Here is a 25,633-nt window from a genome sequence, read left to right as displayed (position 1 = left end):
CACAGCTGGCAAAGCGAGCAGAGGCGAGCGCAACAACGAGGAACATGGTGTGACATCATACCAGATGGCGGCGGCGAAAAGGCGCGGCGCTGTGCAGCGGTGCAACACCTGTGGCTCGGTGCTACTAGTGGTGCACGCACAGTAGTGACTAGGGCTAGAGAGAGAGAAAAATATCTGCGGCGAGGCGCGCGTTGTGACATCATGTGCCTCTTCGGAGCACCGCCATGGCGAAATCGCAAGTTCGCGGCCAGTAAAGCTTTCGCTTTAAAAGCAGACTATTTCTGCAGCAAGGGCACATTACGCGGACTTCATATTTGCAGATTGCACTGTATTCAGTGCAAAGTTAAGAATTTAGCGACTTGTGCCCTTCAAAGAAAATGTGCATACATGCACCAGTGATTTGCTTTGTCCTGGGCTGGGGTAATGCTACGATTATTTTCTTTTTTGTGCTTCATCGGTGGTCTGAGTGATGATCAGCCAGTCATGAGCAGCAGATGATAAGAACAGAATCAAATGGAAGAAGGCCTCACGCTATACCAGCCCTGGTCTTCCTCTCCTCCCTTACCCTCTGGATCATGCGCCCGCTTTCACTTTACTCAGACGCCTCGATGATGGAAAACTTCTCCAACCTCGTGGGGTTTGCAAGAGCGCGAGTGATACACATGTCTGAGAAGGGATCAATTGTGCATGGTGCGCTCATTGTTGCTTGGACAACTGGACGCCTCCTCTTAGTGTGGGTGGCACATGTAAGGATGCTATATTTGAAGCGTGCAGAGACAGGAGGCATGCACACCACGCATTTTTGTGAAGAGCCTCTCTTGCATTCTTGACTAGTCACTGACTATAGTAGTATATGTGACAATCGCAATGTCTGCAGGCACGGAGTGCACAGAAATTTTCTTGCAAAGCCTGCACCTTGCAGACCTTTGAGACCAACAGTATATCGGCACTGACACCACTGAGTAAAAGTGTGTCCTTACATTAGCAACACCTCCTGCACCTGGACTGTGCAATTTTTATCAAATGGCACAAGCAAACCAGGAATTCCAACAGTGCATCTTTAAGCTTTCTGATCGAGTTTTTTTTTTTTTTTGTCCCATCTGTATTCCTGATGATAAACAGTCTTGTCCCTACACAAAGAAATTGTTAGCTGTGGAATCACAATATTGCAATGCACTTCTCCTTGTTGATATCCTACTGAATTACAGTTCACTGATCAAAGCAAGGGAATAAATCATTTGCTGAGCAATACCACGGAACACTAGAAAACTGCAGGCAGTTCACATGTTACATGCTCGGCTCCTCTGCCTTCTTCAATTTTGATTTATAGAAAGCCACAGATTACTCCCACTGAGAGAAGGAGGAGAAATTATTTGAGGAAAAGAAGGGAGGTGCGCCTGAGTCCTCTAGCCTCAGGAATGTAGCCAGGCAGGGGCCTTGCTAAGTTTGACTGTTTACAAGTTCGTGCCCAAATGACCTGTCAACAGTTTCAAACCTAATCCTGTACTGATAAAGATTACTAAACAAGCCTTGATGGCTCACTTTGTTGATGCCAGGCCAAGGGTTCAATAACACTTTTTCACTGAACAGTCTGTTAATTGGCACTAACGAAGAGGACAGCCTGGCGTTCACAATTACAACCCCCTCCCCCCACTGAAATGAGTGCAGTCCCAAGGGTCTCATCTATAAAGGAAGCACTCACATCTGGGTCCACCATGTTGCCAAGTTGCTCCAGTTCTTCCGGAGACAGCTTGGATAGAAGTTCATCGATGTCCATGTCGGCATACTTTTTCACGTCCTTCATGATGTTCTCAGCCATATGGAGCCTGACAAGTTTACATGGACAGGAAACCAGCAAATGATTACTGGGTTTCTAGCATAAATAAGAATAAATAAATTGTGTTGTTTGTCAGCCTATCTTTTAGGCCGCATGAAACAGCACGAGTCAGTATCATTATTGGTTTTAAGTGCAACACTTCAATGTTTACTTAATCCAGACAATCTAAAATCTACATGTCTACAGTAAAAGTTAGCAAAATGAGAACAAGGTGAAAGCGGGAGCCAACGTTTCGATAAGTGGACTTGTCTTTTTCAAGTTGACTTGCCTAAACGTTGGCTCCCACCTTCACCTTGTTCTTGTTTTGCTCATGGTCTTCAATTTTCATCTCCCGAGTTCCTTCTGTTTTCCCTAGAGTAAAGGTTGACATACATAATAAATAGTCAAAATAAGTTGGCTGAAGCAACTGTCCAGATACTCCATCATAATTATACTAGATAATCTTGCTAGCTTTTGAGCAGCAGTAAATATGATTGCTATCAAAGGTAACCAAACACATGGAAACGAAGAGTAGAGCATTATACAAATTATACAAAGTGCATGACGAAGTGTTATGCATTGAAAGAAATATGTCAAAATTCAACAGCTTTCCATTTCAAGTTCAATTTATGCATTCTGAAAGATGAGCTATAGAAACACAGCATGTCTACTTTCACAGCTTAAAGTGAATAGCTAACAAAAGTATTATATCCCTAACTTTTCCAAACACTGGTGCAGAAAGCATAGTAATATAAGCAGAAACTAAAACAGTAAAGAACTCCGTGCAGCACAGAGTTAGTCAAGATCACTCAAGATGCAGTATTAGTTGGTCATGGATTAAAATTACTGAAACAAAAGGTCAAACACCAACATGTTAGTACATTATTAAAACTCACCACAGTAAACACCCAATGAATGCATGCTATTCGATGCTGGTGCTCTCACCCTTTAGTGGACAGTTCGGTGGTGGATTTGAGAAAACAATGTCCACACAAGACATGCCACGCCCCTTGAGCATTCTTTCATACGAAGTGACATGTCGTCGCACATACATACACGAAGGTTGTGCAAAGGCATTATCACCAATGCTCAGTAACCTTAAGGCCACCCCAACAGAGCTTACAAAGTTCGATTATTGCAGTATTGAAACATTAAGAGAAGCACAGACAGTGCAAAGCAAAATTACGCCTCTAGTTCACCAATTTTTAATGTTCAAAGTTCTGTACAGCCCACACATTTTTCACCAAGAGGGAGTAACTTCAAAATTTGCCTCAATCTAGTTAACCTATAATGTTCAAGGCAGAGGTTGCCACAGCTTTAGTAAGAGGTACAAATGTATGGACAAAATGAATGGACACACGCGGGTGCCAACTACTGCAAATGGGAGTTAGCAATAATGTAATAACCTATGTGAATGTAGTTAACATAAGTGTACACTGAGAAGAGTAACTAGAACTGGTTTATGGTATGTTGCAGCCAGTAGACCACGGTATTATTCCCACCGGTGGAATGCGACTTGACTGTGCACACCTGAGTAAAGAGCTGCACTGAAGACGGGAGACATGACATTGATCCTTCCAGACATACCACTCCATGCAATGCAGTAGTGAACGACAGACAAATGGGAGCTGTACAGGATGCACTTGGGGCAAAATCCAGGCAAAACTGGCAAAAACTTGCTCGAGGCCAATCACTACACTCCCATGCGACCAAGCTGAGACTTGGCACTCACGCCGGCTTCTCATCGAGGCTTGTGGTGGACACACGATGGTGTGTCTTGACACGCGTAGTGACCCTGTGGGTCGTCGTCTTGACACTGATGATACTCATGACTGCCCGTTTCCTGCCTTCTCGCTGTTGCCGCCACCGACAGTCAAAGCAAGTACACAGTGCCACCCATCAGCTTTTAAATTAAATAACAAAGACTCTTGGGACAATCTAGGCAGTGTAAACATGCACACCAACCATGACGTAAGTAAGCTTCAAAGTTGTTGCAGTATGCAAAGTAAAGGTAGCCTAACACTCCAAACAACTCGTCATCAACTACTGTATACTGAATGCAGCTAAAAATTGTAAGTTTTGCAAAATGATATAGATGCCATTGCCTGTTGAATATTTCCCGCATAAAGTAAGCTCATCAGCAGCAGTTTTAGCTGATTAAAGAAACCTCATCGTAGCTTTCTGAACTCATTCAACAACTGCCCTGTCATTGCAATGAGAACGAGGAGCATGGGATCACTGTGCATATTTTAGGGAAAACAAAGCTGTTGGCACATGACACTGACAGGCCTCCAAAACCAGAATTGAAGTCATTACATATGCTAATTCTTTTCAAACAACAACCTCCAAAAATATGTTTTAGGGAAGGCTACTTGTACACAACATACTTAGCATGAAACAACGAATATCTGCATACTTTCCGGGCTTACAAAAATGAATACTATATCTTTGGCTATTATGTATCAGAAACCATAACAGGCAGATTAGTGCATCTGCAGTGTGACAAATTACCGCTAGTTTTGCCCGAAACTGTGACACAGCAGATTACTAATGCTTCACAAGGCAGATTTCGCGAGCATTTATTTCTTCCCAGTAAGCTCACAAGCAGTTCACGTCAATATTTGAATCCAGTCGCAAGACAAACGGAACTGCCCTATCAAGGTCGCCGTGGCTGCAATGCCTTATGCATACGATAGTGCTTCCAACACACCTCTTACACTGACCCACCGCTAAGACCTGCTTAGAAGACAAAAGCACTTTTAATCATCCAAGGGTAGCGCCTAACGCTCGGGAACTTATCGGGCCGCCGATCAACAAGTATGCTAATGCTCAACAGGCAGTCCCACGGTACTAAATTGAACAGAATCAGGCGCAGTCATTGCTCGCCCGCTTTTTATAACCAATGACTCGGGAAAAGGCGGACCCAGCGGCAACAGTAGGCAACAGAAATATCGGCACGCCTTGCTTCCGTATCCGACCACGCCTTACGACGGTGTTCCGCTATCACTTCTGCAGCTCGTAAAAGTCGGTCACCGTGAACTTACTAGCAATTTTTTTTTTGTACACTAACTTGTTGCGGAAAGATGTATTCCGTGCCCTCAGCAACTACAAACTTACAACGCTGCTCTAAGGAAATCAGCTCTTCTTAGCAACAGTATTTGTTTTCAAGATACCAGCGGCGGGGCTCGTACGGCGCGTGGCGCCCGTACGGTCGTATCTCATGCGGTTTTGACGTAACGAATACACGCGCCGTGAAATCGCAACTGCGCTTAGGAACAAAGCATATAGATGTTAAGAGCACAGTCTACAAACAACGTCGGACCGAGGATAAATATAGCCGAGGAAGAGACGGGTGCTCCCTCGCTCGCCGCATGCCGCGCCGCATCATCCTAAGGGCACATTCACACCGGCGACTTGAGGAGGTCGCGCGACCATTTGCGACTCGCAATCAAAAAGCGACCGAAGGCGACTGATGTTCACACCGGCAAGCCCGGCTGAGCGCGACCCGCAAGTCGCAATCCCGGAGATTATCGTTCTCAGCGAGAACTCTCTGAATCTACGCGGAATTTGAACGCGACGCCGGAGGAGGCCGGATGTAGACACACGAAAGATCACTTCCGGTGCGCCGCTGATTGGTTTATCAGTTTTGCGACCACGGTCGCGCGACTGAAAAATCGCGCAGAAAGCGACTGGCCCAAAATGGTCGCTTTTCAAGAAAGGCGACCGTTTGCGACCATTTGCGACTGGTCGCTTTGCGACCAACTTGGTCGCGCGACCACTGTCAGTCGCCGGTGTGAATGAGCCCTAAAAGGAGACCCTCAAAATGTGCACTCCACTCGCAGTGGCGTCAAAGGTGCGACAAACCCAGGCTTCTCGGAAGACGGCCAGTACGCGAATGAAAAACGCGAGGACAATGTGACAACCACGGCGAGCGGCGGAGTTGTAGTCGCCGCCTCGGGACGTTGGGGACGAATGCCGCCTGCCCGTACACCGTTAACTCGGCTCCCATTGAGCCCGTACCAACGGGACGATAGAGAAAATTGGTCAGCACTCACAGCTGCTTGAGATGACAATACCGGTGAGGTCCGTAAGACGAAACGGTTTCCTTGGTTTCGCAGCGAGTTACTGCGACGGGCCACTTGCCGTAGGACGAAAACCAACTCACGAAATCTCCAACACAGAAATAGAAACTTGGGCGCCGTCGCCCGAACGCTGCACTTCTCGGACTAAAATAACCGGTCAAAATTGACGGCTAAGCCACGCAAAACTGTCTCCGGAGATCGCGGACGGAAATCTCAGGTCGCGTACAATAGAGTAAAACAAAATAGGGGTGTCTTCGCTACGCACCTGTGTTCGAAGAAATCGCTCGTCGTCGTGAAGTTACACAGGCACGCGTAGATTTTCTCGCACTCGGCAGCCGCCACCCTGCTGCTGGCTGGCTCCTCTCGCCCGTCTCGCGACGGCCTCGTTTGTTCTCGTTGGCTGCGAGAGCCGACGGACGCGTCGCCCGGGCAACAGTGCTTCTGTTTACAAATGGCGTCGTCCGCGCTCGGCGGAAGAGGAAAATCAACTCCGAGCGAGTCGCGCGACCTTCCAACTGCGCAATTTTGCGCGCGTTTGAAGCCGTGCCTCTCGCGCGCGTATGCTTGGCTTCCAAGATGCGCAGTTTCTGCGACGTTGAGCGGTGTAGACATCCGAACGAACGCGCGAAGCATGCGGAGCAGCTCCTAGTCTTTGGCATCGGCCGCGCGGAGCGTCGTCGTGGGAGACGGAAAACGCCAGTCACTCGCGGACTGCTCTAAATCATCGGTAATGAACCGCAGTCAAATAAATGAGGTGTTAAAGCATTTCATAGATGCTATGTATAAAATATCGGTTGTTATTACTTTTTTCTTTTGTTCATGTATACGTAGAAGAACGGCGTAAGAATGAAGAACGTTTACATGTATATTTGGGAAGGGGGGCGGGGAAGGATGGGCTTGATTCTCAATATTTATTGGGGTTGCGGGCGGGCACACCATCACCTGACACTCCACGCTTCTAGGAGGAGTGGTAGAATAAAATGTTGGGGGGTCGGTTGTCCTCGATTCTCGCGTGGTTAAAGAGCCGACCCTAGTATGCATGTCAACGACGTAGGTATGCACGGATATCTTACTCTTTGCAGATTGGCCGTAATAAAGGCAGCGACGCTCGCGTGTAATAACGCAAGTTGGCGGCTCCCAGCTGGGGCTCCTATTACGACTGTCGAATTGTCTAGGTGGTCTATGACAAACTGAAGTTCAAAGTAAAAAAAAAACAAAAGGCTCATGCAGATCCAACCCGCACATTGGAATTTATGCGAAGTGAAGTTTAAGGAAAGCTATTAAATAAATTATATAGAGCTAACGGCGATTCCTACAATTTGGTGATGACAACTGTACGCGCAGAAAAGTACGACACGCATCAAGCAACATTTAGGGATTCAATGCGTCGTGTGCCAGAATGAGACGCCCACTTTGGAGCATTGACCAAAACCGGGCACGCACCTAGTGGCACATAACTAATGGCTAAATCAAACAAAGCAAAGCAAATCATAGAACTTGGGAAATATAATGAACCATTCCACAAATAGATCGGCGTACTATTTGTGAGCCGACGTCTTATGTCTTTATGTTTCATGTGCGAATTGTACAACCCGCCCATTCTGACGGATTGGAGAAGAAGATCCCAGAGGCACATATTGAATGGCCAAATCAAAGAAAGTAAAGTAAATCAAAGAATTACCATTAAATGTAATTCACCATTCCACTAACAGCTATGCGTGCCTCTGAGTCGACATTATATGTGCAGGTTTTATGTAAGAAGTTATCTTATGTAAGAAGTTAACAGCGTTGGATTTACGGTAAGCACACAAGGTTTACCTGAGCCCCTTCCTGGTTGCCTTCATGTAACCTTCGTATGTATATACACAACTATATTCGCAAGGGTGGCAGCCAGGGTCGGAAGAGTGTCGGAAGGTTCGGAAAGAAAGCTTCGCTAAAGAAAAGGAATTGAAACAAAAAATGAAAAAAGAAATAAAAGGCCGAGAAGCACTGCCATTCATCATGCAAGTGAGAACAGAGAGAGAGAAAGAGATAGCCGTGAAATGTGAAATGTATAACATATATATTTAAACTAATATATAATAAGGAAATAACTTATCCCCTAATAAGTTTGGATGATTTAGTTGTGTGATCGAGTATGAGCGACTCACAGAACTCATGCGACCATTCTGGCTGTATATATTTCACGATCGTCATGATGCGACGAGTACGTGCGTGCGTGTGTGTGTGTGACAATGCCAATTCGGCATTAGAGCCGCAATGGGTTTTATTGTCGGGTCATTGACAAGGAGCAGCTGGAATCGACATTGCAGTAAATGTGGCGTTTGCAAAGTGACTGTCTTCCATGTCTTTTGTCGCTGCGTTCTAGGATTGTGTCCTTGCATTTTCGAAGCGCACTGTCAGTGAATGAAGATGTAGCGCATATCACTTGGTCTTCTGTAGCGATAATAAAAGACTTAGACTTTCCCGGACAAGTGTGTCGGTGACGATTGAAAATGGCTTGCTTAGAGGTGAATGCGAAGCGGTAATCGAGTAATCGGAAAGTTAAACGTTCAATCCCATTGCCACATCAATATAACAGTCCTTCTTTTCTGCGCTCTCCGCATGTACAACTGTGCTCATCATTGTAATTATGTTTGCTTTGATTCTACCCAACCCTCATGTGTCCATCACGGGGCCCTTGAAGTATTGTAAGTAAAATAGAAAAAAAGACATTAATAGAAAATTATTAAATCGCCGTTTCCCTCCCTCCCTCCCCATCTCTCTCTCTCTCTCTCTCTCTCTCTCTCTCTCTCTCTCTCTCTCTCTCTCTCTCTCTCTCTCTCTCTCTCTCTCTCTCTTTCACCTTAAATAGAACTGGACAATAGAAGGTTATTGAATTTTGCTTTTCTGAACGATGAGAATTCGGGGGCGCGTTACAATCGAGGGGCAGCGCTTGTTCAATACCTGGCCGTGAAAAATTCTTAGTGCGCTAGAATCGAGTAAATACGGTACTATTGCGCACGGCTGAGAAATAGGGGACGAAAATAAACAGAACGTAAATAGCCGATCAGCTGGTCGCAGCTGCAAAAAGAAAAAAAATGCAAGTGCTTCTCGTCCTTGTGCGAAGAGACACAATGTATGATTTCGTGAGCGTAGGCTGGAATTATAACACACGAGCGAGAATCGGCACGACAGTTGATGAAGTGCCACCTCACGGGGAGGGCACGCGCAATTATGGCTGGCGTATATGCGCGTGGGCCGATGCGGCGCGCTCGCAGGCTGCATGCAGTCGCAAGCAGGCATTTTGCGTTTGGTTGTTTTGTCTCGTTTGTCGTTTTCGTTTCCTGGCAAAAGCTCCCTTCCTCTTGGCGTGTCGCCGTGTGTGATGAGACGCGGACGAACATGGGACACGCGCAACCTCACCGCGATGGCGCCGCCGCTTGTGCACGCGAGTGGAGGCGGCCGTCACGAATCGGGGAGCGTTGCAAGCCGCGTGTTGGCCTTCGTTCGCCTTCCCCCCCCCCCCCCCCTCCCTAAACAATGAGTCACATTCCAGACGCACGCGCTGCGACCGCGTGCAGTCATCGTATGCGACGAAGGGGTCGCGAAATTCTCGCTTCTAGATTAACGGCATATTCGGAAACTGTCTTCGAAGTTTGCGTGTACGGCTGTCTCGACAGCTGATGCGGTTGGTTACGCAAAAGAAGTGACGCGTGTAAGCTGTCGTCTGTTCGCGGGCGTTGTGAAGGTTGGGACCGCGTCTCAGCACGCTGTAGGGGAATGACGCTCGTTGAAGGCGAGATATCCCTCGCCGCAGGATCTTGAAGTTCGTAGAAACGATCGGAGGCTAATGTGATCACGCATTAGACTATAGGCATAATCGTCACGTCATCGACCGGCCGTTAGATTCCGCGTACATTAGTCTGGCGCTATTCAAGCTGACACTGGAGGAGAAACAGCAGAGACACAGCGCTTTGCGGTAGCACTTGGTGCTAAACTCTTATGGCTGTAACGTTGAAAGTGCATGTACACGACATTTAACTTACAAAGAAAAAAAAAAGTAGGTATCAGGGCATTTCAGTTAACGATGATGATGATGATGATATGTGGTGTTTAATGGCGCAAGGGCCAGGTGTGGCCAAAGAGCGCCATGACAAGTGGTGATGTTGGCGATGTATTATGGAGATGTGACTTGGCTGTAAAGTGGCCTAAAAATAGTTGCTGTAAAGTGCATAAAATCTACGTGATATAAAATTATGGCGATGACTAATGACGAATACTATGAACATTAAAATCCATCGTAAAAGAATGACATAGAATTGAAAGTATATGAGATGGTTAAAATAGCTGGAGCACTGTTGCCTCGCCGGAGCCCTTGAAACACAAGGGCCTAGAGGCACGTGCTATACGAAAGAACTATCACAGCGCCATCCTCTGAAGAGAGGAGGCGCTACGAACATGTGGGGCTAACAACATGCAATACAACATCTTTCAGATAACTTAAAAGTGCATTGGTGTCAAATAGCGGTTCTGGGCCGAGTAACATTAATGGGTGAAGGGGAATGTGCTGCCGATATGCTAAGGGAAAATGTCTCTTTCTCTCAGATTCGGCTTCCCGACACTCCAGGAGGACGTGGAGTACGGTCAGCCTCTCCCCGCATCTACCACAGGCTGGAGGTTCACTTCCGGTTAGTAGAAAATTATGTGTGCCAAACGTGTGTCCTATTCTGAGACGACAGAATAGGACATCTGTTCGGCGTGATTTTGTAGTAGAGGGCCAGAATCCTAACTGTGGTTTTATCAGGTGGAGCTTATTATCTGTTTCCGCGTCCCAGATGCGTTGCCAGTGATCTCGCAGCCTCCTTCGCAGGAAAGGCCTCAGATCTGTGACAGGCACCGCAGCGGTAGGGTTAACCTCTTGCATTGTGATTGACGTGGCCATCTCGTCCGCCAGAACGTTACCTTCAATTCCCCTATGGCCAGGGACCCAGCATATTATGATATTCTGGTTAGATGAGTACGCTTTGCACAAGACCGAATATAATTCACTAAATACGGGATTTTTATGTTTGCTGAGTGACATTAAGGCCTTCACGACGCTGAGAGAGTCTGTATAGATCGCTGCTTTTGGAAGTTTCGATTTTCTTATGTGCTTTACAGCAGAGAGTAGTGCGTAGGCCTCGGCCGTAAAGATACTTGTTTCCGGATGCAGTACATCGGATTCCGAAAACGATGGGCCGACGGCTGCATAGGATACCCCGGCATTTGATTTCGAAGCGTCTGTGTAGAACTCTGCGCAGGAGTGCTTGTGCAGGAGTTCTAGGAAATGCATTCGATTTCAGCCTCAGGAGCGTGCTTTGTAATTTTTATAAAGGATATGTCACATTGTATCACCTGCCATTCCCAAGGAGGTAAGAGCTTGGTTAGGTGCATTAAGCGATGCTCGAGGAGCGGGACATGCATTTCATCGCTAAGCTGCTTCACACGCAGCGGGAAAGGCTGTCTTATGGAGTGTTGCGTTTCGCCTGCGACACGTGGTTTTGCCGGCGCGACTGCGGCGGGGCGGCAGACATTTTGGCCCGATCGTCGTCGCCGCAACGCTCATCGGCAGGTGTTTCCAGGCGCGACTGCGGCGATGCGACCGCAAAGGATCACCCTCTCATTCCAGTCATTGTGCCCGAACCAGGCGATGCGAAAGCAGGGATCATCCTCTCATTACAGTCATTGTGCCCGACCGGCAGCGCTACAACAGGGTGCTACGAGATCGTGCTCGACATGGTGCTACGGCAGCGCTACGACAGGGTGCTACGAGATCGTGCTCGACATGGTGCTACGGCAGCGCTACGACAGTGTGCGTCACCATTAGCCCATTGTACATTCACGTGCTCGTCTTTTGAGGGGTTCCTTCTTGCCCTCAACTGCGAGAGTATAAAAACAGCTGCCCCCGGACGCCAAGAGGAGGGCTCCGATTTCTTCTGTTGAGTAAAGTGCTCTCCCGTCTCTCTACTTCGGTCAACCTGACCGCCAACTCTTTGCGATGTTAAAATAAACAAGTTGTTTTGTTGTTACCAGTCGACTCATGCTTTGCCAGGACCTTCGGATGCTTCCAGTTGTACCCCAGGCCGCCAGGCCAACGCTACCCTTGGGGCTTGCGACCCAGGTACAACCACGGGCGTCAGCGCCGAGTTCCCAACAGATCGTACCAGCGGTGCGATCCAAACAGGAGGGACGATTGCTGAAAAGTGTAGCGCACGTCATATCGGTAACGTTATGAAAACATGGATGTTCAGGATTGGAGCGTACTTTAAGGAAATATGTAAAGCTAATGTATGATCTCTGTAGGTGGAGAGACCATTCATTTGATTCCACATATAGACTTTGTATGGGACTCGTTCTGAAAGCGCCAGTGGCCAGTCGGATTCCCAGATGGTGGACTGGGTCTAGCATCTTTAGCGCGCTCGGGGCAGCAGAATTATACACAACGGCACCATAATCCAATCGAGACCGAATTAGGCTCTTGTATAGGTTCATTAAACACTTCCTATCACTACCCCATGTAGTCTGGGATAGAAGTTTCAATAAGTTCATTGTTTTCAGACACTTTTCTTTAAGATGTTTAATGTGTGGGACGAAAGTAAGTTTATTGTCGAGTATAACACCTAGAAATTTGTGCTCTTTGTTTACAGGTATCTGATGTCCAAGCGACCTCCATGAATCAAGCGACCTCCATGATAGGATGCTCATGCGAGTGACAATGTCTCTATAGTATACCTTTAATGTTAGAACGACCAATATGGGCTCAGCAAGAGGAAATACATGCATCAGGAGTTGTACAGCCCCCATGATTTCTTCCTAAGGAGAGGGAATGTTGTGCCTGCTTAACGAAGGATTAAGCGTACATTCAAGGACAGAATTAAAGTTTCAAAAATAGCGCAAGAGCTCAGGGAAAGTCACACGAACATGCAAAGCATATATTCTTGTGTATCGTATCTTTAATCCAATGACACACGCCTCCTTTTAGCCCCAGGCTACAGCGCTCGGTAATCAGAGGCTGTGTGTAGACATGTGCAACTGCGGCAATAAGTTTGCGCAACCACACGCAATACATTAAACAAACAGCGTATACATATATATATATATATATATTATTCACGGAAGCGCAGTGTGTTTCAGAATGGCAGCGCTCGTACACGGAAGTTTCGACGCTTTGCCCTTTCCGATTGGCTTCAGAATTATTAACGACGCCCCCTCTGGACGGGGGGGATATGTTAAGTTTTGCACCCTTATACTATACGACCGTCTATTTTCTGTGACCAAAAGAGTAAAGAAAAAAGAAAGCTTGCAGTGCCACTAGCCCACATGACGTGACAGTTTTAGCCCTCCTCTCTCCTTTGTTTTCATACATACCACTTCCCACCTAGGCCATGGAGCCAGCTTTGTGATTATAAACGCTGCATTCGCTCGTTCATTCATTCACACACAGCGGCGCAACAAAGGCGTTAATTATACCGACAGCGCGCAATGCACTGGCGCTGAGTTAGTCGCAGGCTGACTCCACCCATCTGCAATAGTCGCGAACTGTGTGTTAGGCATAACTGATAAACTGTATACTGCCTCCCCCACCCTCCCACTTCCCACATGCCCGAAAACGCTCTTGGCAACCACGGTTCTCTAGAAACAGAGCAGATTCGCTTAGCTTCGCAATGCTCGCGTGACAGGCAGCTGACTTGGCAGGCTGTCATGTCGCCCAGTTTACGTTACTGTATTCGTATACATCTCTTCTCTCTTTTTATTTTTCACTCCTTCGTCAGCTGCTCCTTCCAGAGACAGCGCGCGGGACAGCTTTTCCCTGACGCCCCCACAGCATTTGCGGCCGAATGTCGACGCAGCTGATGGAAGGGTAGAACAAAAGGATTCTGGGTTTCTCGGATGCGCGCACAGTCACGTGTCTACAGCAGTGGTCGTGCGGCTGCTATAGCGCATAGGTTATGGCTTCACACCCTTCTGGGCAAAGCGCAGACAATGGGGCGAAAAGACGGGGAGCAAAAAAAAAAAAAAGTGCTGGAACAAAAGGAAACGAGGCGGGCGGCGTCATCAGCCAAGCATGCGTGGCAGTCGGCAGGCAGAGACGGGCATTCGAATTATAAGCGACGCCCAAACGTTCCTCTCGGGCAAGGCGGGGTGCAGACGCGAACGCTGCCTCGTACCGAATTTTCGCGCTTATGACCTTCTTGCCTGTATACTGGCTGGCCTTGAGGACATACCGCGGCGCTATCTGCTGCAATCTATATCCGTGACGCAGAAAGTGACATCACGTGATACCGGCTGCGAAGTGTTCGGCACCTCCAGCGGTTCGGCCACGGTTAATTCCGAGTGCACGTTTTAAGCGTTGTTTGTGGGGCATCTTGGAGGCAAAACAAACTAGCGCGTACGACCCAGCCTGGTGGGCAGCGCGGCAAAAGCTTTTAGGTAGCGAGCAACCTGATGCTTTCATGTTGGTTATTCAGTTGGAATAAAATTTCATAGAAGTAACTATACGCCCTTTTGCCGCAGTAACTGTACTGTTTACCGCATTCGTCGCGGGGAGCGCGGCTTTCCACTTTCGCCAGAATCATCGCGGGATGTTAATGTATCCCCTTAGTCAATTATGATACGAGAAAATTCAACCGCGTTACGTTTTTTTGTTTCAATCCACGCTGCCGCTGTGTGCGCGCATACAAGTCGCATGCATATCGGCGCAGGGTATTTCGACTGATGTATCAAAGCCGAGAGAGAGCGAGAGAGATAGAGAGAGAGAGAGAGAGAGAGAGAAAGAGAGAGAGAGGGATATAAGGAAGGTAAGGATGTTAACCAGTCAAAAGTCTGGTTGGCTACCCTACGCTGGGGGAAGGGAGAAGAGAAAGAGAGAAGGGAGAGAGGGTATAGAGACGTGCACAGACAGTCCTTGAGTAAAAGCCACTCGCGCAAACCAGACGTTCTCAGAAAGCACAAAAGTGCCCTCAATGCCTTCTGAGCCGATGATCGGTGGGGACGGTGCTCTAGTACTGTCTGTTCACTCAGAGGACTGTCATCTAGTTTCCTTAATGATACCAAGGGCGAGCACGCTACAAGCCCTGTGCGCCCCACTTGCTCGACTCTTACTATCACCATGGTATTTTGTTTTTCAGTGACTTTATCAGCCAAGCACCTCGCTGCCGCTTCGTTTCGAAGTACGCGTGAAAAACTCGCACCGGAATTGGTCGAATGCGTCCAGCACTGTTGCACCGAACAGTAAACCATGCTGTAAGGCTGGGCGACTAAACTACTGCCTCGGGAATAAAGGACCGTCATCTACAACCAAGTAATCAAAGCTTCAATCACCCGGCCAACGAGCTGCGTTGGCTGCGGCGAAGGCGCGAACGCGAGTCACGTGATGACACTTCCTACGTCATAGCGATATCAGCTGCTCCGGTGTCTCCAGCGATGGCCTTCGATGTCACCTCGAGGTTGTTGCACCGCTATCCGCGCTTCGCGGTGTCGTCTCCGTAATCAGGTAGACCGAACAAATGGTTTGACGCCCGTAAGTTCAGTCTACGTGGTCAATATTAAATGCATAGAAACGCCGAACTAGGTATTTATGACGATTTCATTCAACTTTTTGATGCAGAAACGTGCCGTAGTGTTTGTAACTAGGAAGTTAATAAGGTTAGTTGAAATTTTAGTGAAGATTAGTTGAAATTGCGAAGGGATTTTTCTTTTTGCGAACTATGTCGGCCTGGCGAGATAATTCCTCTGTAGTGACGTAATTCGAGTAAATTTTGTAGGCTTTGAAAGAAAGGCGTTCGAAGCGCGCGCGCGCGCGCGCGCGCGCACGCACGCACGCACGCACGCACGCACGCACGCACGCACGCACGCACGCACGCACGCACGCACGCACGCACACACACACACACTATACCACTAGTATACATTACACCGAACTTATATTTGGCGGCTATGGGGGACGTCTAAGTGTAAAAACAATGTGTTATAACGAAGTGCTTCGGAATTCCAAAATCCTTTGTTATACATGTCACTGCATAATAAAGATCACGCCCCGAACCGCTCAAAATAGAGCGGCTTAAGCTTGCTCAACAAGAAACAACCTTTATTTTGCATAAATTTAAGAGGGACGTACCGAATTAAATGGAATTTCTTTGTGCACACTTTTTGTGGAACTTGCAACTTGCAAGAAATTGCGTATGCAAGCGCTCCGGAGCATAGATGTGCTTTACGAACGGCGCAGAGCACAGCATGCTTCCCTGGCAGCACAATTACAAATGCCACCGAAATCAGATTTCGCGAGACTTTTACAATCACACTTAAATACAAATCTGTGTGGGAAGTTAAATGCGTCTGGATCAAATATAGTCCTTCCTAAAAAAAGAAAAAAAAACTCTTTACCAATTGCTCAAAAACGTTATATATAGGCCCATATTGCGCTGTGATTACCGCTATCCCGGAAAATATATACGTTACACCGAGTTTACATTTGAAGATGGGAACCATATCATGTGTAATGTGTGTCGGGTGAAACTTGAATGTTTCTGACTTTATCGTAAGAGAGTTGCAGATAATTACTAAATCCTCGTTTTCCCCCTATTTCCATGCGTTATTCGAGGTTTGCGGAAGTTTCTCTAGTGCCCCGAGTGAACTAAACAAGGCACCTTGCGCATAGTTGGTTAATATTAGAAGCAAGTTACGGATAATGTGTAGGCGAACATCAAAAGCGTGTGGACTAATTATGGCCCTGGCAGTAAACTATACGCATGCAAGCGATCCGGAGCGTTACGAGTGCCTCACGAACAGCGCGAAAATCCACTGACTCCTATAGAAATAGGCGCTGACTGCCTCCAATGGCTGCATAGCAATAGGCAGCGTCGTGCGCAGCCATGCCTTCAAGCCGGTGGCGGACATTTTCAGCATCTCCTGTGTAGCGGTCACTGTCATTGCAGCATAAGTTGAGTTTCAAATTTGAAGACCACCATTTACGCTGCGCAGTTGCTTTTCTAGCGCCCAGCTAGACGCGGCTGTAGGCTAACACACGACAGTGAACGGATATAGGCCCGCGCGCTTGAAGTCATGACGAAATGTGAGCAGGTAAAGATCTCTCACGATAACGTTACTGCCGTAATGCGTCCACGTGCGATAAAAACAAGCAGTTCAGAGGGGCTCGATTTCTTCGCTACTCACAACAGTGATGGAGTAACAAGCAATGCAGCCAGAGAAAGAATGGGGGAAAAATAATATGTTATGTTTGATTGAAACGGAGAACTAATAAGGCAAAGGGAAATGAAAGTGAAAAGATAACTTGCCGCAGCTAGGCGGGGATATCGAACCCGCGTCTACCCTATTGCGCGTGCGGTTGTCCTCTCGCTCGCCTTCTTGAGTATATTTCTGTGCGCGTATGAGATTAGCCCTGATAGTGTTAGCCAGCGTCACTCATGGCCAAGGTGGCAGACGTGGAACGACCTTTATAGTCGCAGGCGTCACGCGTAGCGCGTGAGCTTAGCTCTAGGAGCTCCCTTCGAACCCCCACGCTCTCAGCGTTACTCGGGCACCGCACTTGCAATGCGGATGTTGTGGGTTCGGTCCCCACCTGCGGCAAGTTATCTTTTCGTCCACATTCGTTTATCGTTACCTCGTTAATGCGAATATTAATGTAAGTAACGTATATTTGGCATTGTCAGGCCAGTTTTGTTTCCATATATCAAGCTACATAGCTATCCACTTATCCCACCAAAAATGTGGGCCGGTCATGTAAGTATGTGCCCGTGGGTGTGTGTCGTGCTTCAATGAACCTCTCTGGCGTCAAGATGAGTCACTGCGTATGTGCCATTGCGTACACGGACTTCACAGCGGCGCCGGCAGATGGCGTGGCGTGTGCAGAGGGCAGCACGCGAGAGATGCCCGACCGGCTGCAAAACACGCCTCATATACATGACGCGTTCCGGCTTTTCGCCTACTTGGATAACCATGTAAATGCAGAAACAAGTATTGCGAAGTAAGACCAATAGTGACATTGTCCGACTGCCAAGAAGCACTCCAGGTACTCCAGCGAGGATTTCTACAGTACATTCGCCTACAGCGGTCTTTACGCAACATCAAGCCTCTTCTACGCACTCTAAGATATCACCTGGGCTATCAGTAAATTCTATCGCACATCGGCATTTCCAGAAATGAGGATTCCGATGGCAGAGCGCCAAGCACTAACGCACAGACCAACGATGGGAGTGCTACAAAACATCGAGCGACTATCAAAGACGGCCACTGCGAAACACTTTCAGTCCATGGGGTCACCACCATATCAATCCTGCGTGACCAAGGGACTTAGCCAATGGAAAGCGTCCTTACTGTACACCGTGTCCGCACCCGGTCAGCGGGGACGGAACGCCGGCGGGATGACACAAAAGATACGACTATCGCCGTCACAAGTGTGTTCGTTCTGCAACGCCCGTGGTGACATAGAACATTACTTGCTAGAATGCCCATAATTTGTGGAGGAGCGCAATACTCTACTTGACAGAGCGAAACATGAGTGTCACGATTCCGTGCGCTACCGAGATGAATTGGTCTTCCCGCAAGGACACAGAATTTTCAGGAGATGGGTGTTTCGGCTTTTCCACAAGCTTTCTTTTTTAAAAAAAGCAAAACTGACCAGTTTATCAAGCAATGCTAAGCTATACCAATCGCAGTTAATGGCCTCGTTGGATACGGAGTGAACTGTATGCTGCGATGAACTGCTTATTCATATGCATCTTAAATTTATTCCCGCATGTCAAAAGGAGACGCTCGGGCGGAGCAATTCCTGGCGTGCCTCTGCAGGCTAGATCCGTCCGTAGCTTGCATCTTCCTCCTCCTTTTGCCCGACTTCTTTATTTCTACATATCGATTAAACATCCCAGTTAACTTCCCCTACGCTTTCTCTGGCCTCATTGCCTGTTATTTCATATGGTTGTGAGTGAAAAAAGAAAAGAATAAAACAGAAGGAAAAGAAATCGATCCCTCGGATTCTATCGTTCATCTCGCGCATTGCATTGTGAGGGCTTCGATGACTCGCCAGCTTCGATGCCATGAGGTATAGCATACGAGAGTTTATTGGCACGTTTCCTGCTCCTTCGTCTGCGGTTAAAAGGTTGTTCCACGTCCGCTGGAGTGGCCGGGATGCCGCGCTGGCCAGCAACCCCAAGGACAATCTTGCACATGTATGCAAGCCCCCCCCCCCCCCCCCCCAAAAAAAAAAAAAGTTGGCGGGAGGATGGCTGCCGCGATTGCTTAATTGGTAAAGTACCGCACGCGTGCAATACCTAAGATGTGGGTTCTGTCCCAACCTGCGGCAAGTTGTCTTTTCGCCCACTTTCATTTCCATTATTTATTTATTTATTTATTTATTTACAATACTCCTAAAGGCCCTCGAAGGAGGGTATTACATAGGGGGGCGGGGGGGGGGGGGGGGAGTGGACTACAAGAAAAGCCACAAGTGTACATTCAAGTACAGCATACATAAAAAGAAACATTTACAAGATTTTTACCTCTCAGCAAGGCAGTGTAGTTATCATATTGAACCAAAATAAGAAAACCTTATTATTTATGCGTTTCAATTAGGCGTGGTGATTAATTAACACAACAACTAAAAGGCTCATCACGTCTCTCGAAATAAGCTATCCGGCGGAAGTTTTCTTAATTGAGCTTGCGAAACGTGCAGAACCTGAGGGCAACACGTGGCCCTTTCACTGTTCGCAATACGAAGTGTACTGTGACGGGCGTCGCATCATCGTCAGTTTTAGCTCGTATCGACCAAGCAATCGCATTCGCTCTTTCGCAGCGCTGCGTAGTCCGTATTGTCGGTTGCAAGCCCTACTCGCTCTTCGTTGGTTTGGGTAGCACCACATGCGCTTGCGTTCTATACTTAGGCGCGCCTGGCATTTCTCTGGCCGATCTCCGTGGGAGTTTGCGCGCGCCGAACTTCAGGAAAGTACGCTGAATGAGCCTTACAGCTGACATTGTGTCCGGCCACAAATGCTCTGGTTGGAAAGTGCAAATTATTTTTGGTTTTGCCCAAACGTTAGCGGGTCCAAACACAACGCTTCGACCAAAGTGCTTTACGTTTAACTGACTATTCACCCGTGGTAAAAACAAAGCAAAAGCAAAAAAGAGTCAAACGTTTGCACAGTCCGCGTCAAAAGCATATGTGCGGGAGAAAACGAAAAGTAGAACCTTTCTTTTTTTTCAGCGTGGGCATGGAGCGTGATACACATTCGGATTTCCAACTTGTGCCCTGGTATATGCGAACACTACAGTGTTGCCTGCGGCCCTCTACTGAGTGCAAGCGCAAACTACTCGGAAATGAAAACTTTTTTTTTCGCGGCACCCACGCCCCGTAAACTTTTGCTGCCGACTGTTCAATAGGCGCGGCAAAGCGTATAGGACGTGGTGCGCGCGCCCGCAGTTCTGATACTGAATACGCATGCAATACGCGGTAAACTACGGTATAGTCACTCGTCCGCGACTATTTGCGTTCGCGTTTTGAACATGGCCCACGCGTCGTGTGCTGCCTTCGAAAAAAAAAAAAACCGCTCTCTTTGTCGGCATCGCGTATAATAATGAACGGCGCGTGGGGTCGTCGGTTGACGCTTTGTCTGGTAAGCAAGCGCTTTTCTTTTTTTTTTTGCGTGAGAACTAGTCTGCGCGTGCGTGCCACTGTTGCGAATAATTAGGCGCGTAGTTTGTTTTCACGCAATGTCGTGCGGGCGCATTCGCGCGCGCTTATTCGAGGCAGGCGCGTGAATGCCACCGCGGACTGTAAATGAGGCCGCAATCTCGCTCTGACGACTTTCACTGCTGACTTTGCTCGCGTTGAATGCGCAGGAAAAGTTTCTAAACGCGACTAAACGCGACTACGAAAATTTCCTGCTGCTGGTATACACTTTACTAGTTACGCAAGATCATTTCGCCAGCATACATATTACACGCATAACTTCTCCCTTTGTGAGTGGTACTGCCGGACTTTTATGCGGCTGCTGCATGTGCGCGAATTCCTATATATGCGTTACGGCGGGCTGTATATATTAAATGTGGGGATATTGGTCGCGAAACTCTTTAAGCCACGTGTGCACAGAGCGAGCTGTAACCCGTAGGAGAGCATGCAGTGTTGACGCAACTTCCTGCTGCATGTCAATAGCAATATGCCATATTAGAAAATGCTGAGCTACAATACTACTTATATTACAGCGAGGTTCCCAATTTGCAATTTCATCGGGATAAATGACTCGCTATAACAGACGTGCTGGTTGTTTCTCGGACACTTTTCATTAACGCATTATTATTATTATTATTATTATTATTATTATTATTATTATTATTATTATTATTATTATTATTATTATTATTATTATTATAATTATAATTATTATTATTATTATTATTATTATTATTATTATTATTATTATTATTATTATTATTATTATTATTATTATTATTGACAAGAACTTTGTTGAAGTTGGGGTCTGTCCAACTAAGGGCTTTTGGGGGGAGGTAGGATCTCGTCTGCAAGAACCTGAAATGAACGGCCTGAGCCCTGTTCAGTTTCGTGCTGGGGGGAGGGAATTTCCTCCTGCTTTGTCTGTGATGCGACGTAATTTCTTGAAAGGTGGTGAGAGGATCTTTGAAGGGGGCAATCCTGTGGGAGATCCGGACCGTTAGCTCGGGCGCGGTTCGCGAATTCACGCACCAGGCAGTTGGCCCGCTCGTTAGAGTTGCAACCCGCTTAGTTAGTTATATCGTTCACGTGGGCCGGGGACCACGCTATGCTGTGACCTCCAGTTTCTTCGCCCGTAGTACTTCGAGAGGTTCTGTTGACGATGCCGGCTGCGTGTTTAGAAACTAGAGCGGACGAGAAAGCCCCGACCGCCTTGAGCGAGTCAGAGATAATGGTCGTCGGGCCTTTTGCGGCTTGAAGAGCCAAGGCTATATCGCGGTTCCCTCCGCCTCGTTCGCGTGTTTAGCGTAGATTGACGCGGCGCTGATAAAGCGCTCCGCGCGCGTCAACGACCGAGATTGTAAACCTGTCTTCGCTGCCGTATTTGGCGGCGTCGACGAGGAATGAATGTATCTAACTGTAAAATAATTTTCACCCTTAAAAGTGAAAAAGGGTGTAAATATGTCTATATAAGTCACACCCCTGAGGTGTCAGTTATATGAATGCCACCCTAATAGGTGTGAGAGCTATAGACACATTTACAACCCTTTTCACTTTTACGGGTGTAAATTATTTTACAGTGAAGATTCCCGGTAAGGATCGATTCGTTGAAGGATGGTTCTAGCCCATGCTCTTCTGCGACCTTCGTTATATATCGGGTGGATGTTCCTCGGTACGGGCTCTACCCTTATACCCTCCCGGGCTAGTTTAGAGGGAGCTATCTGTCCAGCAGTGCCTGTATAGGGAGTAAAACAGCTTCATCAAGAATCCTAATGCACGGCTTAGTTGACGAAAGCCTGGCGATCTGTGCAATAAACTGTGCTTCAATTAATTCGTCTGTGGTGTCACGTATTCCGAGTTCGAGTAGTTTTACCGTGCTAGCAGGGTGTGGAATACTGATTGTTCTTTTGACGCCGGACCTGATGAGCGTGTCGAGTTCGCTCTTTTCAATTTTGCTCCATTCGAGGAATGCTGCCATGTAAATAATATAACTGACAGTCGAACTGCGCTAGCTTCCAGAGGCGCAAGGCTCCCTTAGGTCAGCTCGTCAGATCGGTGGCAGACAAGCCACAAGTCATCTTATACTGCAGGATATTATTATTATTCCTCAGTTGTATCATGTTTCATATACCGCGCAAGATCCCCCGAGAAGGTACTTTTCCATGTTCCTGCCTGTCATCCCCAACACTCAACAGGCCGCAGAATGCGGAGTCGTTATAACGCTTATTTTCATGACCTCGTCATTTTTCATAACTCGCTGTCATTACTGTTGTCTCATAGCTTCACACATCGTTCAACTGCCCTTTTCTCCTCATTTTTCTTTTATATTCACCTTGCGCCTTGCTGTGTGTACACATGTACACTCTTCTTTTCATAATTGTCCTCTTTAATCATAGTGTTTATCTTCTTGCTTATATCCTCATGCAACTTTTTTTTTATGATGTATGCGTGAGCCAGCACTCAGACCGCTTAGGGTTACTCGTGGGCATGGTAAATGATTGATTGATTGATTGATTCATTGATTGATATTCCTCGCCAATGTTGCCGTTGATGGAGCAGTCATCGTAAAAAATTCGAAGCACTCACTCACTTAATATTAGAGCAGGCGTAAAAAGAATTCACAAACGTTGCACATTTAGACGTTGCGCAGTTTGAAAGCACGCATATTCTGAAGCCCAGTGACGGTAGTTCCTGACCTTGCAGATATTCCGTATTGATCCGCGTGAGTAACGCCATCGTGTCCAAGTAATCGTGAGTGATTCAGAAGCAGAAAGACCCCATCGCGTCCTCTTCCTCGTGCAGTGCAAGGTTTAGTAGTGCCGCGAAAAGTGGCGCCACAGAAACTTTTACTTGCTAACCTACGTAATAACACGTATTCTGTACGATCTTTGAAATCAAGAAGGCTTCATCGCTAACAGAGCAGGCGATGCGGGCCTTTTGTGCATGCGCATGTGTATGCGTTTTTACTTAATTCCTTGCGCATCGTATTGCACTTTGTGTTGTTATGTTACATATACTGATTAATTAGTTGCGAGATGCTTCGAGTAGACGCATTCTCGTTTGAGGAATCGACACATGGTGTCACGTGTCTCTTCATCAATAGCTTTTGCGCCAGATCTAAGTTGGTTCACGATGCGTCCCGAGCAAGGCCTCGTTAGAAGGAACGTAAAATGAACAATCGCAGAAAGCGGCGTCCACGCGCCAGCGCTCCAACGCGAGTGCCTTGGAATCACGACTTAGCCAGTACGGCTGCTATATAGACAGACTATCGCATTACACGAAGGCTATGCCAAAAAACTGCCCTGCGTGCGCGCACACACGCACGTTCGTGCGCTGTATACAATACAGGCCACGAAAGCAATTCCATTGCACGGGATCCACGAAGAAGCAAAATTTCCTTGAAGCCGACGCGTTAACCCTGGAATGGACAGGCAGTGTTTGCACATATGACATCCAACACTGCGTCCTTATGCTCCAGGCCCTCGTTAAAGAAGGAAAGAAAGAAAGAAAGAAAGAAAGAAAGAAAGAGAAAAGAGGAAGATCAAGAAAGAGAGACAGAGAGAGGGAAAGGGAGGGACACACACAGAGAGAGAAAGAGCCTTGTCGCAATTTCTGTGCTCCGAAACCTTTTGTGCGCCTGCTTATGAACAATAAGCGTAAATTGCGTTAAGGGAGGTGTAGAGAAAGAAAGCTAACCATGACACCTCGTGCACGTAATTACTTGAAAGCGTCTGGCACAAACCACCAAACCAGCGCTTACAGAGGATTTTTATTGGAAGCTTAAGGTAACTTGGGAACGTGAAAACGCATTTCACTCGATTTAGACCTAGGCATATCGATCATGCACACGGAGATAATACGTCGAGAGACAAACTAAATGTGGCTCCGAAAAACACGAGGAGACAGACAGACTTTTGAGGCGCCAAAACAGAGCGCCGCAGCTTGCGTGAAAGCCAGAAAAGTCGTTCAGAAGTCGCTGCCACATCGCCATCTGTACGCGCCTGTCACGTGAGCGGGATGGACGCTAAGGCCGGGAACCACTGAAAGCGTGCAGCCGAGCGCATATACTTGACAGTCGGTTATTAACGGCACACAGTGGGCGGCGATTCGCGCTTGCGATGTTGCTAATAGACGCACAGCTAATGCCGCAATTAGATACAATAAGCGTACCGCAATTTGGCGTATCTTTGGAAGACAGGAAAGTGCGGCCGCAAATTGTTCCGGTCGTAAGAGCGGGCTAATGGCCCACGAAAATGGCGTTTTCCTCGCGATAAGGCGGCGTTGCCTACGCGTCGGACGCGCTGTTATAAATGATGGCGGCGGGGTATTGCCGTGGACGAAAAGCACTGTGAACGTAATGCAAAGATCAACATAGAAAATGCAGAAATTTCGTTGACGGACTTCGTGGAAAGACATAATTATGGACTTTCCTCCGACAGGCAACCTTGTATTCCATGTCAAACTTGTGATAAGGAATCATATTATGTTCTGTACGTGAAGCACGACTTCACAGTTATGCTGTTGTAATTTAGCTTCCCACTTTGACTGCGTTTGTCCGCTATAGTTTACTCCTGAAAACTATAGAATGTAGAACATAGTTCTTAATTTACTTGATTCTTAAATTAAATATTTCGTCGTCGTCAAGAATAGGTGACATTAATTCCAAGTGTTTGAGAAATACCGAATTTATAAATCTATAATTTTGTCCAACATCTTTTCGCAGTCTGTTTTGTCGTGCTCATAACCAGGGATTTTAATGTCGGCAAGGTGGCTTCATTATTTAAGTCTGGCGACGTGCATTCACCTTTAAATTGGAGGCCAATTTCTCTAACAAGTGTGCCATGCAAAATTCTAGAGCATATAGTACACTCTAATCTTATTAACTTCATAGAAACAAATTCATTCTTTTCATCTTGTCAGCATGGGTTCCGTAAATCATTTTCCTGTGATACTCAACTTATTTCATTTACACATCACATCTGTGCCGCGCTGAATAATTGATTTCACATTGAAACAATCTTAGACTTTTCTAAAGCA

The 25,633-nt window shown here is 47.1% G+C and overlaps 1 protein-coding gene across 4 annotated transcripts in view; it reads right to left on the bottom strand.

The window, feature by feature from the left end:
- Positions 1 to 25,633, bottom strand: part of LOC142583093 (tropomodulin-like) — a 154,722-nt gene that overhangs the window by 38,551 nt on the left and 90,538 nt on the right. The window contains exons 1-3 of one of the 4 annotated variants that reach the window (XM_075693392.1): positions 6,164 to 6,254; positions 3,549 to 3,670; positions 1,703 to 1,826 (exon numbers count right to left, since the gene is read on the bottom strand). In XM_075693392.1, coding sequence (XP_075549507.1) covers positions 1,703 to 1,826; positions 3,549 to 3,646 — 222 coding nt within the window. In that variant the 5' untranslated portion in view covers positions 3,647 to 3,670; positions 6,164 to 6,254. Of the gene's footprint in view, positions 1 to 1,702; positions 1,827 to 3,548; positions 3,671 to 5,871; positions 5,994 to 6,163; positions 6,549 to 25,633 lie in introns of those variants that run through there. The other 3 variants (XM_075693390.1, XM_075693393.1, XM_075693391.1) reach the window with 3 other exon arrangements.

The sequence above is a fragment of the Dermacentor variabilis genome, chromosome 5 (assembly GCF_050947875.1).
Source record: "Dermacentor variabilis isolate Ectoservices chromosome 5, ASM5094787v1, whole genome shotgun sequence".
Lineage (NCBI taxonomy): Eukaryota > Metazoa > Arthropoda > Arachnida > Ixodida > Ixodidae > Dermacentor > Dermacentor variabilis.
The sequence above is the reverse complement of the archived record's forward strand: the minus strand, read 5'-3'. Positions and strand labels throughout refer to the sequence as shown.